This window comes from Asparagus officinalis, chromosome 4 (assembly GCF_001876935.1).
Source record: "Asparagus officinalis chromosome 4, Aspof.V1, whole genome shotgun sequence".
Taxonomy (NCBI): domain Eukaryota; kingdom Viridiplantae; phylum Streptophyta; class Magnoliopsida; order Asparagales; family Asparagaceae; genus Asparagus; species Asparagus officinalis.
In genome coordinates this window covers 134,426,450-134,438,977 of record NC_033797.1, presented here as the reverse complement: position 1 = coordinate 134,438,977, position 12,528 = coordinate 134,426,450, and the positions used below count along the sequence as shown (strand labels likewise).

Sequence of the window (12,528 nt, the reverse complement as noted above, 5' to 3'; positions counted from 1 at the left end):
GGGCATTATGTTTCAAATTTTTGTTAAGCTAGCTCAACTTTGGGTTATAATTATTTTCTAACATTGTAGAAGAGCTCAAGTTTGTTTGAGTTTTTTTCTAAGCGGCTATTGGTTTTAAACTCACAAAGAAATGAGTTTGGAAGTATAATAGTTGCCTCCAACTGGTTTTGAGTACAGAAGGACCATTTTGCAAGATGCTACAGGATTTGGGAAAGTCATATGCAATTTCAGAGATGTGAGGGACTAGTGTAAATTTATTAAATAGGGGTTAATCACCTAGAACTTAAATCTGGAACTGGGATAATATGTGGGATAAATTTTTAAGGTGTTAGTCACATAGAATTAAGAAATGAGATATTTTTTTGTAGTGTTAGTCAAGTAGAACTTTTATAGAACTAGAACTGTGTTATTTTTTTAGGCGTTAGTCAAGTAGAATTCTACTAGAATTAGAATTGGGATAATTTGTCATAATTATCCCACTAATTATGCCACCTATATATAGAGTCATCAGTTCACCTCTCTCAAATTATCCTACAGTTGAAAAGAATCACAATTGGGGAAAAGGTGAAAAACCTAGAACGCGCATCCGCCTCCCTCCCTCGCGGTTAATTTCTCCGCCTCTCTTCTCTCCGATCCTCTTCCCTTCGAAGAACACTGCTTCCAGTGCGTCGTCTTCGTTGCATCATCTTCTCCGATTTCATCAACCCCTTTGGCGCCGTTCACGAACTCAGGTAATTGAGTAATATTATGGATATATGATTTTTACAAGATCTTTATGGGTGGTATTTTGTTCAGTTACAAGTTTATGGAGTTTTTAGTGATGATTTAGATTCTTTTAGTTGGTAATTAGTACTTTGCTTTTCAAGATTACATGTTACAGATTGTGATATGGATTCGCTCTGTTGTGCGCAGCGGAAATTCCGGCAGAGTTTCTGGTGCACAATAAGAGAGAAAGATCCCAATAAGAATTCCTGTCTCACCAATGAGATAAGAATGTGAAGCGGATATGTCAACAAAGTAAGATATGGGCTCTTCCTCTCATCAGTTCTAGGACTGACCTGTCGAGGGATCCTAAAACTATTACAATGGCCACAAACTCAAACAACCAATTTTACGTGGTTCGGCAAACTGCCTACGTCTACGGGGCAAGGAGGGGGGGGGATCTACTATTAGAGGGAGATAATACAACTAGGGTTTACAACCACTTAATCTAAACCCTCACACAATTATCTCTCTCAAAAGCCTCACACAAAAAAATATAGCCGTCAACACCCAAGAACAGCCACCAAACAAGCCAAAGAACAGCCTACTTCTGCGTTCTCCTGTTTGCACTTGCTCTCTGCCTTTGAACAGCTCTGCAGGCCGCCTCTTTAATTTCTCCCCTCTGCTTCCACGTCCAAATCAGCCCCCAAAAACAAAGAAAGAACCTAGCAAAGCTATATATATACATTGGACAATAGGGTGGGCCGCATGAGGTGCTAAAAACGTGGCCCCCACAAGCATATCTTTTCACATGAACTCTTAAAAAACCCGCTGGACCTTCAAGTGCCTTATCTTTTCACTTAGGCTTCATGTCTTGAGTTCGGATGTGGCCCCCACACTTTTCTTTTCACGCGTTTACAATTCTCCACCTCGGCGAAGTTTTCTCAAAACTGAACCGACACCGACCAAACCAAATGTCTCACTTGTTGTGTCCAGTACGAAGTGAAACAATTCACGACAACGGACTCAATCCATAACAAGTCGAGAACCCAAATGAGAGTGCAAAAACTCTCCAAATATCAGTATCAACTCACCAAATCGATCTCACCCCATCAAAATTCAACCCGGCTGCATCATAAAGACTGCCTACGTATCCTCTTGCCCAAGGAATCAAGCCGAACGTAGTTCACCCAAATGGCCTCCAAAGGCCTCAATCCACTAGAAGAGTTCGCAACCCTTCTCCAATATTATCTACTCTGCGGCTGATAGCACCTCCAATGGCCTCAAACACCTCCACCTGAGGTGAACCAATGACCATACCCAAACTATGTCTGCCAGCTGCACTCGAATCAAAACCCAACTCATCATCTGCATTCGAAACCAAATGATCTCCAAGCCGTGTCACCTCAGCTGGAATCCCAAATAATGTAGTATGATCTGGCGTAATCTTCACCCAATGTGGAGTAGCATTACTCTCCACCCGCTGCGATACATCTAAGGTCTGTCCAAAACTCTCCACCTGCTGAGAGTCAATTGGCTTCCTCATCGAAGCCTCAACTAAAGTGACACTACCAGACCTATCTTCCAATGGAGTTTTACCTCCAATCACAGCAGTTGACAACTCTTCAATAGGATGACTCAAATATGTCGAAGTCTCAGTCCAGAAACTCTTTTGCAAACCATTTCTTGACAACAAGCACCGATCCTCCTCCAACAAGGCACGGTTCTTTGAATTATTCATCCTATCTAGCTGCCCCAATATTTCCTTTCCAACGAAGTGTCTCAAAATGCCGTGAGCTCGGCTCCAATACAGAAATAGGTCTATCTTGTACCTCCCACCATAATGGAGTACCTTCACCTTTCTGTCTATCACACACTTCTTCAATCTGTTGGATACTACTAGGACTTTTTCCGAAGGGGATTTGGTTGCAACTCAAACACGCCTATAACAGCCACCAACAAAGGAAACCAAACACCTATTACCTCCCAATGATGCCCCCTTGGAATGCCTCCAAACATCCACGTGAACTCCTTTAGAACGACCCTTAGCACGGTGAATAGAGGTGCCAAACTTCACCTCGGTCTTCTTGCTCACATCAACATGTTCACTGGACTTCAAACTACAGGTCTTCGCACCCTCTTTCAATCTATGCGAGGAATCAATACTGGAATGGCCAAGCCCCAAATGCCGCAGTCTAGTCGAATCAACAGAAGTCGTCAGCTCTCCACCTGCCACTATACCTCCAGTCAAGTAATACAGGTTATTCCTCCTGACGCCCTTCATCATAATCCGAGAGTCTTCCACAATCTTAAGAACCATGTCCTCAACATGAACCTTCAGACCCTCTCCAACCAAAGCTCCAATCGAGATCAAGTTCTTCCTCAAAGAAGGAACATATATCACATCGTTTAACTCTCTAACAGTCCCGTCAGACATCTTGATGCGAATTCTTCCTATCCCAAGGATCTGGCATGCACGGTTATCAGCCATGTACACCACACCACTATCCACCAGCTTCTCAAAACTGGAGAACCATTCCCTTCTAGGGCACACATGATAGGTCGCACCACTATCCAACATCCATTCAGATTCCTCCGAATAGCTATCTGTAGGACTGATAGAAAGCGAATAAATAGAAGAGTCGGAATTATTACCATCCGATATGATGTTTGCTTCTGATGATGGTTGCTTCCCTTTTCCCTTCTGCTTATTCTTCATCCATTCGTCGAGCTTTGGGAAGTCTTTCTTCCAATGACCAGTCTCCTTGCACCAAGCACACTGTTCTTTTCCTACTCTAGACTGTGACTTCCAATTCTTTCGGTTCGGATTCTTCCCTCTTGCGACCAACGCCTCTGCTACCGACTCAGTCGAATTCTCCTTATCCTTCTTCCGAAGCTGATAATTCACCAATGCAGCAGTGACCTCAATATACGAAAGGGATGCCTTCCCATTAATAAGAGTAAGGACGAATGTCTCATATTCCTGACATCCACGTTCGCCAAATCCGCAAGAAGCTTTGTGTAGTGGTTCATGTGATCTCTAATGGAGGTTCCCTTCTTCAATTGGAAACGATAAAGCCTCCTCTTCAAATGCAAGCGATTTTCCACACTCTTGGTCAAATACTTGCTTTCGAGAATCTCTCAAATCTTCTTCGCAGAAGTCTCATTCATCACATCATATTTTAGATCTTGAGTCAAACAAGATCTAATCACACCACACGCTATTTGATTCATCTTCTTCCAAACCTTCTCTTCAATCTCATCTGGCTTGCCATCTAACTCCAATGTGTCATCCAAATTCTGCGCGTTCAGCGCATCCAAAACCTCGCATCTCCATAATCCAAAATTGTTTGTGCCATTAAACTTCTCTACATCTATCTTCATAGAATGGATATTCAAACTCTGAATGGTCTTCGCGCCAGAAGTACCACCCTCGACACCCGAAGCACCTTCTTTCCCCGACATCTTTCTCAACGCACCAACGAACGAAGAATAGATCCAAAACTGAAAAGACAGAGTCTTTCACAAAAGATTCCACATTTATCATCAAACGAACCCTTAGACGAGCCTCCAAATTGATCTACTCCTCCAAATAGCTCAATCGTAGCCCGAGCTCTGATACCACTTGTTGTGCGCAGCGGAAATTCTGACAGAGTTTCTGGTGCACAATAAGAGAGAAAGATCCCAATAAGAATTCCCGTCTCACCAAGGAGACAAGAATGTGAAGCGGATATGTCAACAAAGTGAGATATCGGCTCTTCCTCTCATCAGTTCTAGGGCTGACCTGTCGAGGGATCCTAAAACTATTACAATTGCCACAAACTCAAACAACCAATTTTACATGGTTCGGCAAACTGCCTACGTCCACGGGGCAAGGAGGGGGGAGATCTACTATTAGAGGGAGATAATATAACTAGGGTTTACAACCACTCAATCTAAACCCTCACACAATTATCTCTCTCAAAAGCCTCACACAAAAATACAGCCGTCAACACCCAAGAACAGCCACCAAACAAGCCAAAGAACAGCCTACTTCTGCGTTCTCCTGTTTGCACTTGCTCTCTGCCTTTGAACAGCTCTGCATGCCGCCTCTTTAATTTCTCCCCTCTGCTTCCGCGTCCAAATCAGCCCCCAAAAACAAAGAAAGAACCTAGCAAAGCTATATATACATTGGACAATAGGGTGGGCCGCATGAGGTGCTGAAAACGTGGCCCCCACAAGCATATCTTTTCACATGAACTCTTAAAAAACCCGCTGGACCTTCAAGTGCCTTATCTTTTCACTTAGGCTTCATGTCTTGAGTTCGGATGTGGCCCCCACACTTTTCTTTTCACGCGTTTACACGCTCTGCAGTGAAATTAGCTTAATTTATTATGCTGAGTGGAGAAAAAGAGAACGAATTGTGAATTTTTATACCTGACAACACGAAAGAATTTTTTTTTTTGGGGGGGTGGGGGGGTTCATTTTCATCTCTCTAGTACCCCCAGAGATTTATCCATGTCCTCTTCTTGAGGGTGGACATTCTAATAAGCAAGTTGTCTAGCCAAAAATCTTACACATAAGTACATAGCAACAGTCTTGTATCAGCTACAAGCAGTCCGCAAGTGTCTCTTCTGAAATGCTCATTATTGATCAACTTGCCACAGTCTTGTATCAGCTACAAGCAGTCCGCAAGTGTCTCTTCTGAAATGCTCATTATTGATCAACTTGCCAGTTTGAAGAGTTCATCACTCATTCAAATAGATGACCATCCATAGCAAAAGGAGCTAGGTCACTAGAAATCACAAGTCTCGACTACAAATTCTGATGCAATGAGAACATAACAACATCAGTATAAAGATCGAGACCAATTGTCGTGATCAGATGAGCTCAAGATGAAATGACCGACAACAAGACAAATAAACTGGAATGAAATATATTTGATAAATACAAATTTTAAACGCACACTTGACTGCAATAGAAGTTAGTTAAATTGAACGATATTGGTTTACAGAACATGACCTTTTACAGTAGATAAATAAAAGCTGGACCATGTAATGCCCTCAAGAAAGCATCAATATTTATTGAGATTCAAACAATATTTGCTCAAAGTTCACCATCCCAGAGTTCCTCAATACTCTTGTAAAAGCTTTGAGGGTCAACAAATAAATCGCCTTTAAACAATCTTGCCTGTATTTATCACAAGGTTAGAAATTTTTAAGGCAACTTGAATCTCATGTTTCTCTAGATTTAACCAGTCCTCATACTCGGCTAAGGACATGAAGATGGAAAACTTGTCCATGCTTCTCTAACATTAATGAAACTTTCTTAGCAAATAACTTGACTAACTTCTGTGTATTTCTTTTACATACAAGAATTTTGAAGTTATAGTGAGGGGTTGAGGGTTAATGAAGTCTTTTTATTATTCATTTTATTATTATTATTATTATTATTATTATTATTATTATTATTATTATTATTATTATTATTATTATTATTTTGCTCACCATCATGTTTAGTCTGGCATCACCAATATTTTAATCCAATTCCATATTTGAGATTTTGAAAAGTTATTTTTGAATTTGTTATAGGATGGACATAAGATCACAGAGTCAGGATCAAGAAGAAATATTTCGAGGTCTAGAAAGTGAGGGACAGAAAAGAGCAAGGATGGATTATATGACATGGACTGAAGCAGAGGCTAACGAATTGCTTAGACTCTTAGTAGAGGAAGTTAAGAATGGAAATAAGCAAGCAAATGGCAGTTTATATTTTCATAAGTTTCATGTAAATTGATTATATTTCATTGGTTATATTATTTAATAGGATGGAGGAAGATCAAACTTTGCCTATTTTATATTTTCATCATGAAGACTTCGATGATAATCTTTTGATTCGCGTAATCGAATTAGTTGCTGAGGCTGCAGATCTGATCACAAAGGTATCAAGACTTCTATCACAGGAGTTCATAGCAAATACGCTTAATTTTCGAAGTCCTCGACGTGGTATCACAGATCTTGGTCTCACATACTTACAGTCCAAGATGGATAATCATCCACAAGATTTTCGTAGAATTTACCGCATGTACCCAGATTGCTTCATGAAGTTATGCAATATCTTGAGAGAGCGGGGCCATATACAAGACACATACCACATTAGTGTTGAGGAGATGATTGCTATTTTTCTTCTCACGGTTAGTCAAAATCAACGATACTCTGTTGCAACTGATCGATTTGATCGATCAAAATGGACCATAAGTGTATGTTTCAATAAAGCATTACAGGCTTTGGTATCTTTAGCATCATGCTTGATGGCATCACCCCCTACTGATCCACCTGATAAGGTTAAATCAGAATCTCGCTTTTGGCCTTATTTCAAGGTAATTATTATTGCTTTAGATTTTACACACACGCAGACACACACACGTGCACACATTATGCGTGCGCGACCACACATATATCACTTGAGATGGTCTGACACATTGATTATTCAGGACTGTATCGGTGCAATAGATGAGACTCATATACCGTGCATGGTGTATAACATAGATCAGACGCCCTATCGAAATAGACATGATTTTCTCTCTCAGAACGTCTTGGGAGCTTGCACATTTGATCTCAAATTTATTTATGTCTTAGCTGGGTGGGAGGGTTCTGCTAATGATGCAAGAGTCTTGAAGGATGCAATGAGTAGACCTTATGGACTTCCACTTCCATAGAGTAATAATCTTTACATAGTATTCTATCAATTCATGAATATTTTTTTAGTTTTATAATATTTTTTATCATTCATATTTTTTATTCTTGTTTGCAGATAAATTTTATCTAGTTGACTGCGGCTATCCAAATAGGCTACAATTTCTTGCTCCATACCGAGGTCAAATGTACCATCTTTCAGAGTTTGGCCCTGCTAATAATCGACAACGACCACGAAATTCAAAAGAAGTTTGCAACCATCGGCATGCGTCTCTTAGAAATTGTGTCGAGCGCATCTTTGAAGTTTTTAAGTCTAGATTCACTATTTTCAAGAGCCAACCTCCAGGTTTTCCGTATGCCACATTTTCAAGAGCCAACCTCCAGGTTTTCCGTATGCCACACAAATAAAGATGTTCGTTGCATGCGTAGGATTGCATAACTTTTTAAGATTGGAGAATACAAATGATGACTTCGACATTTATGATCTTCCACTAGAAGCTCCATGAAATGTTGTTGATGCAGATGATGATTCCGATGAAGAAGATGAGTTACAGACTCAACAGACTCAACGAGCATCTACGGGAGCTTGGAGAAATTCTATGACAGATGCCATGTGGGATGATGGAAGTCGAGTCACTCTAAGAATTTAGATTGTTATTTAGTTGTAAATATTTTATTATTTGAGATGAATAGTGATGCTTTATTGCATTATATTTTATAGTTTATTTTATTATTTGAGATGAATAGTGATGCTTTATTGCATTATATTTTATAGTTATTACTAGACTAATCAATTGCTTATCAATCTTATATTATTTTTAATATACAATTATTAACAATAATAATTTATACCCACCGTTACCCCCACCAAATTATCCTACCAAATTATCCCCTTCATAAAATTATCCACCATTATCCCACCAAATTATCCTACCAAATTATCTCACTTCAAGAATTATCCATCATTGTTTCACTAAATTATCGCAGTGTTAAAAAATTATCTCACTTTACCAATTATCTCAATTCTACTTAAAAAGTTCTAGGTGACTAACCCTAAGAGTCTAATATCTAAAAAGAAGGTTATTTGCATTTTGGTATCCTAAACTTTACATACACTTATAACTTTGATACCCTAAAATTTTATTTGACACTTTAATATCTCAAAGATTAGGTGTTTTCTCGATACATTGAAGTCTTTTAACGGCACGTTGATAATTTACACCTTTTTGGACTGCGATAGCCATGAAAATTGGAGTAAAAGCTTCCGGGGTACCAAAGTGCAAATACCCCCAAAATTCGTACCTAAAACGGGTCGGTTCCTCCCTTCGCACCAAACCCACGTATAAAAACCTCAACATTCTCCGCTCGCCGAATCGTACGCATCGGGGGTTTAAGCACGCCCCTCGTCTCCACGCTCTAAAACCCTAGCCCCCCAATTCCTCCGCCTCTTCAACTGAATCCAGCCATGGCTACTTCTCTCGCTTCTCAGCTTCGCGCTATCAAATCAATCCACAAGGGCACCCCGGACCCAATCCGTCGACCTCTCACTCGCCCCTCAATCCTGTTCGACCCCAAAGAGGCCGCCGATATCGATCTCCGATCCATTCTCTCAATCGCTCTCTCCGGTAAAAATCTCTTCCTTCTCTTTTCCATTCACGTTTGAGTTATCTTTTTTGCTGGATTTGATGTTTTTGTGTTGGATTCTAGGGCTGGAGGCCCTCATTGAGCTTGATGCTAGGTTTGGGAAATATAAAGATACTCTTTTTAGTCAGACGAGTTTGGAATTAGGCCGGGGAAAGATGGTGCAGAAGGAAGAGGCACAAGTTGAAACGCTCGATTTCGATTGTTGCATGAGCTGCTTTCTGGCGGCGATTTTCGAACCGCACCGCACTTGCATTCGAAGACGCTTGAGTATTTAATTCGTCGATACGAGTATGTTTTTAAGTGTACATCTTTTATTTGTAGAGTTGTTTGCTTTGTAATATCCAGAAATCAGTGTTTTTGAATTTGAAGTTTTTTTTTGACATTTTGATCGCCCGAAGTGCAAGACATTAATCTTGTTCATGAAGATCAACATTAAATGGCAAATGAGAAAAATTCTCTACCAAATTTTAGTTTTTAGGAAAGAGAGGAACAACGTTAGGGCTTTTGAGCATCATGTTACTAAATTAAAGTCAATTTGAAAACTCTGGGTTATCAAATTGCCAAACTTCACGGCATCAAAGTTAAAAACTGATGAAACTTTGGGGTATTAAAATGCAAATAAGCCTTATTTGTAATTGAAGTTTCCATGCTTCTTTCAATTTGTTTAAGTTAACACTTCACATTTATTTTTGCAGGATCCATGCATTTAATACAGAAGAGCTTGTTTTGTGTACGCTGCCTTATCATGATACCCACATGTTTGTTAGGGTTGTGCAGTTGTTAGATCTGGGGTAAGTTAGTTGTTGCTGTAAGTTCGCCTTACTGATTAGCAAAACCTTGATGTCATGCTGTTCCTTTATTTGTTGGCACAGGGATAAAAAATGGGCTTTTCTAGAGGGTGTTAAGACCTCGGGTGCCCCGCCTCCCCGGAAAGTTATCGTGCAGCAGTGCATTCGGGATAAAGGAATCTTGGAGATATTGTGTGATTATGTATGTTGTGTTAGTTTTTGTTACTTGTTTTGGCACTTTTACTTCAAGTTCTGAGCTTGTACTTTTTTTCTTGTCTTTTTCCAGGCAAAACCATCTAGTGAGTTTCAGCATGCAAGGCCAGTTATTTGCTTTTGCACTGCTGTTATCGTTGAAGCTTTAGGTTCCATTCCTAAGCTAGATACTGATACGGTTCAGAGGGTCTTACCCTTTGTGTCTAATGGGCTTAATCCTGATATGAAAGGAAGTCGTGATCACAAGGTAAGTCCTCCTTTGTTCATTGATTGTTGCAATATTAAATTGTTCCTCTCTTTGGAAGGATTCATCGTAACATCATAAGTATGTTCTTTCAAAGGACTAAATGGTTAATATCTTTTCTATGTACGCTGAATGGTTTCATGTTTGCTAAGATGGGTTTTCACTGGGGCACATAAAAAAAAGTCTAGAGGGCTCTGTATATGTTTTATTCAGTTTTATTCACTGATATTCTCCATTGTTATTATCTGATACAACAACAACAAAGCCTTGAAGTTAACCATTATCATATCATTCTTAATTACTTCTAACCAAGTTTTCTTAGAACTACTTCTAGATCTCTTTGCAAAGCCTTTAAGTTAACCATTTTCATCTTCTTCAGGTTAACTATAATATTATCATTTTTCCTAACCAATGCACTAATAGGTTTTTGTTGTACACGACCAAACCACCTTTGTCTATATCTCTCTCATTTTATCCTCAATAAATATGAGCAACCTCTAATTTACTAAGGATGCACTCATTTTTATGCTATTTTTTAGTGTATAGCCACAAGACCATTGTCATATCCTCATTTTTGCTACACATTTTTTGCACATGTTTTTAATTGCCCAACGTTCTAATTCATATATCATTGTTGTTCTTATAACCGACCTATATATTTCCCTTTAGTCTCATGGGTATTCTATAATCACATAAGACTCTCAAAGCACTCCTCCATTTAGTCATCCCCATTTAATTTGGTGGACAACATCATCCTCAATCTCGCCATTATGATGAATGATTGATCCTAAATAATGGAAGTGATTACTTTTAGGTATTTCTTGGCCATCAATATGTACTATAGACTCTTTTATCTTTTTAATTCTACTAAAAATTCATTCACTATATTTTGTTTTTGTTTTACTAATTCTAAAACCTTTAGTTTCGAAAGTTTGTCTTCACCTTTTTACTTTAGATATTGTTCTCTTTCTAGTCTCATCAACTAATATTATATTGTCAGCAAATAACATACACAATGAGACTTCACTTGAATATGTCTAGTAAGTTGGTCTATAACTAATGCAAAAAGATAAGGGCTTAAGGCTTACTCTTTTTGTAAACCTATACTAATAGGTAACAGTTTAGTCTCTCCTATATTTGTTCTTATCGTAGTTGTTACTCTATCATACATATCTTTAATCGTATCAATATATACTAGATATACGTTTCTTTTTCTAAAAGCCGCCTTGTTATCATCCAGTGTAGTGGGAAAAAGACTTCAAAATATTGACTAATGTAAGGTGAAAAAATAGATGACATTCACGTTCTGAGCCTCATACACATGTTACGAGACAAAATTAAAAAGTAACTGTTCGAAGTTTGTCAGAAACTAAGGTACCACAAATCAAAATCATTAATTTACTAAAGCAATAAAAATCAATTGATTGATAAAATCTCGTTCCCTAAAGGTGTTTAATAGCATTATGTCAAAATTTTATGATAGATATTAATCCATTAGTAACTCCTTGGACCTTAAAAAATTTAGTAGTGTAACATGCGACTAGCGTTAGCTGTATTAGTAATATCTTACAAGATACGAGCATTTGAGTTGCTTTCTTGTGAACTGCAGTGCATGTATCACTATTTTTAGAGATGTTTAGGTTTTATAATACCAAAGTAGTTTACAATTGGTGGGTACTTAGTTACCATTACTGTTAACATATATATGGCTACCAGTTACAAAAATAAGACGTGGGACTTATTTTTGTATATGGAAGAAAGAATTGATATTTTTTTTGCTGTTGTCCAGATTTAGAAAAAATGGAAGGAAAACAATAATGTACATTCAGTTTTCTGTACATTCTTGTCTATAATATTCCTTTGTATTGGATCTTGCAAATATGATTATGAAATGTTTTTTCATTTTTAAATTCTTAATATTTTGTTATTTCATTGTTCAAATGTAATCTCGCAGGCTGGTGCTTTGATGGTTGTGGGTTTGCTAGCCACAAGATCAATGTTAGCACCTAAGCTCATCCAAAGTTTGGTCTTCAACATCTCAAGGGTAGCTCAACACGACGCAAAACAATCAGCTGACTTACCATGGATCCGCGTGACGATAATGGCCATAGTTACCCTTGTCCAGGTAGTGTTTAATCACATTTCCCCAAAATATTTGTTGAATAGACATTGGTTGTTGGATATTAACATGTGTAAATAGTGCCCGGAGATGTACAAATATTTGTTTTGATGGACTATTACCATTTTTTTTAATATCGAACTT

General features: G+C 38.5%; 1 protein-coding gene across 1 annotated transcript in view; it reads left to right on the top strand.

Moving 5' to 3' along the window:
- LOC109839338 (uncharacterized protein At3g06530) overlaps positions 8,738–12,528 on the top strand; it is a 34,752-nt gene continuing 30,961 nt past the window's right edge. Inside the window, exons 1-7 of the mRNA XM_020407767.1 lie at positions 8,738–9,001; positions 9,084–9,221; positions 9,272–9,308; positions 9,716–9,811; positions 9,893–10,010; positions 10,095–10,268; positions 12,220–12,390. Coding sequence (XP_020263356.1) covers positions 8,842–9,001; positions 9,084–9,221; positions 9,272–9,308; positions 9,716–9,811; positions 9,893–10,010; positions 10,095–10,268; positions 12,220–12,390 — 894 coding nt within the window. The 5' untranslated portion in view covers positions 8,738–8,841. The remainder of the gene's footprint in view (positions 9,002–9,083; positions 9,222–9,271; positions 9,309–9,715; positions 9,812–9,892; positions 10,011–10,094; positions 10,269–12,219; positions 12,391–12,528) is intronic.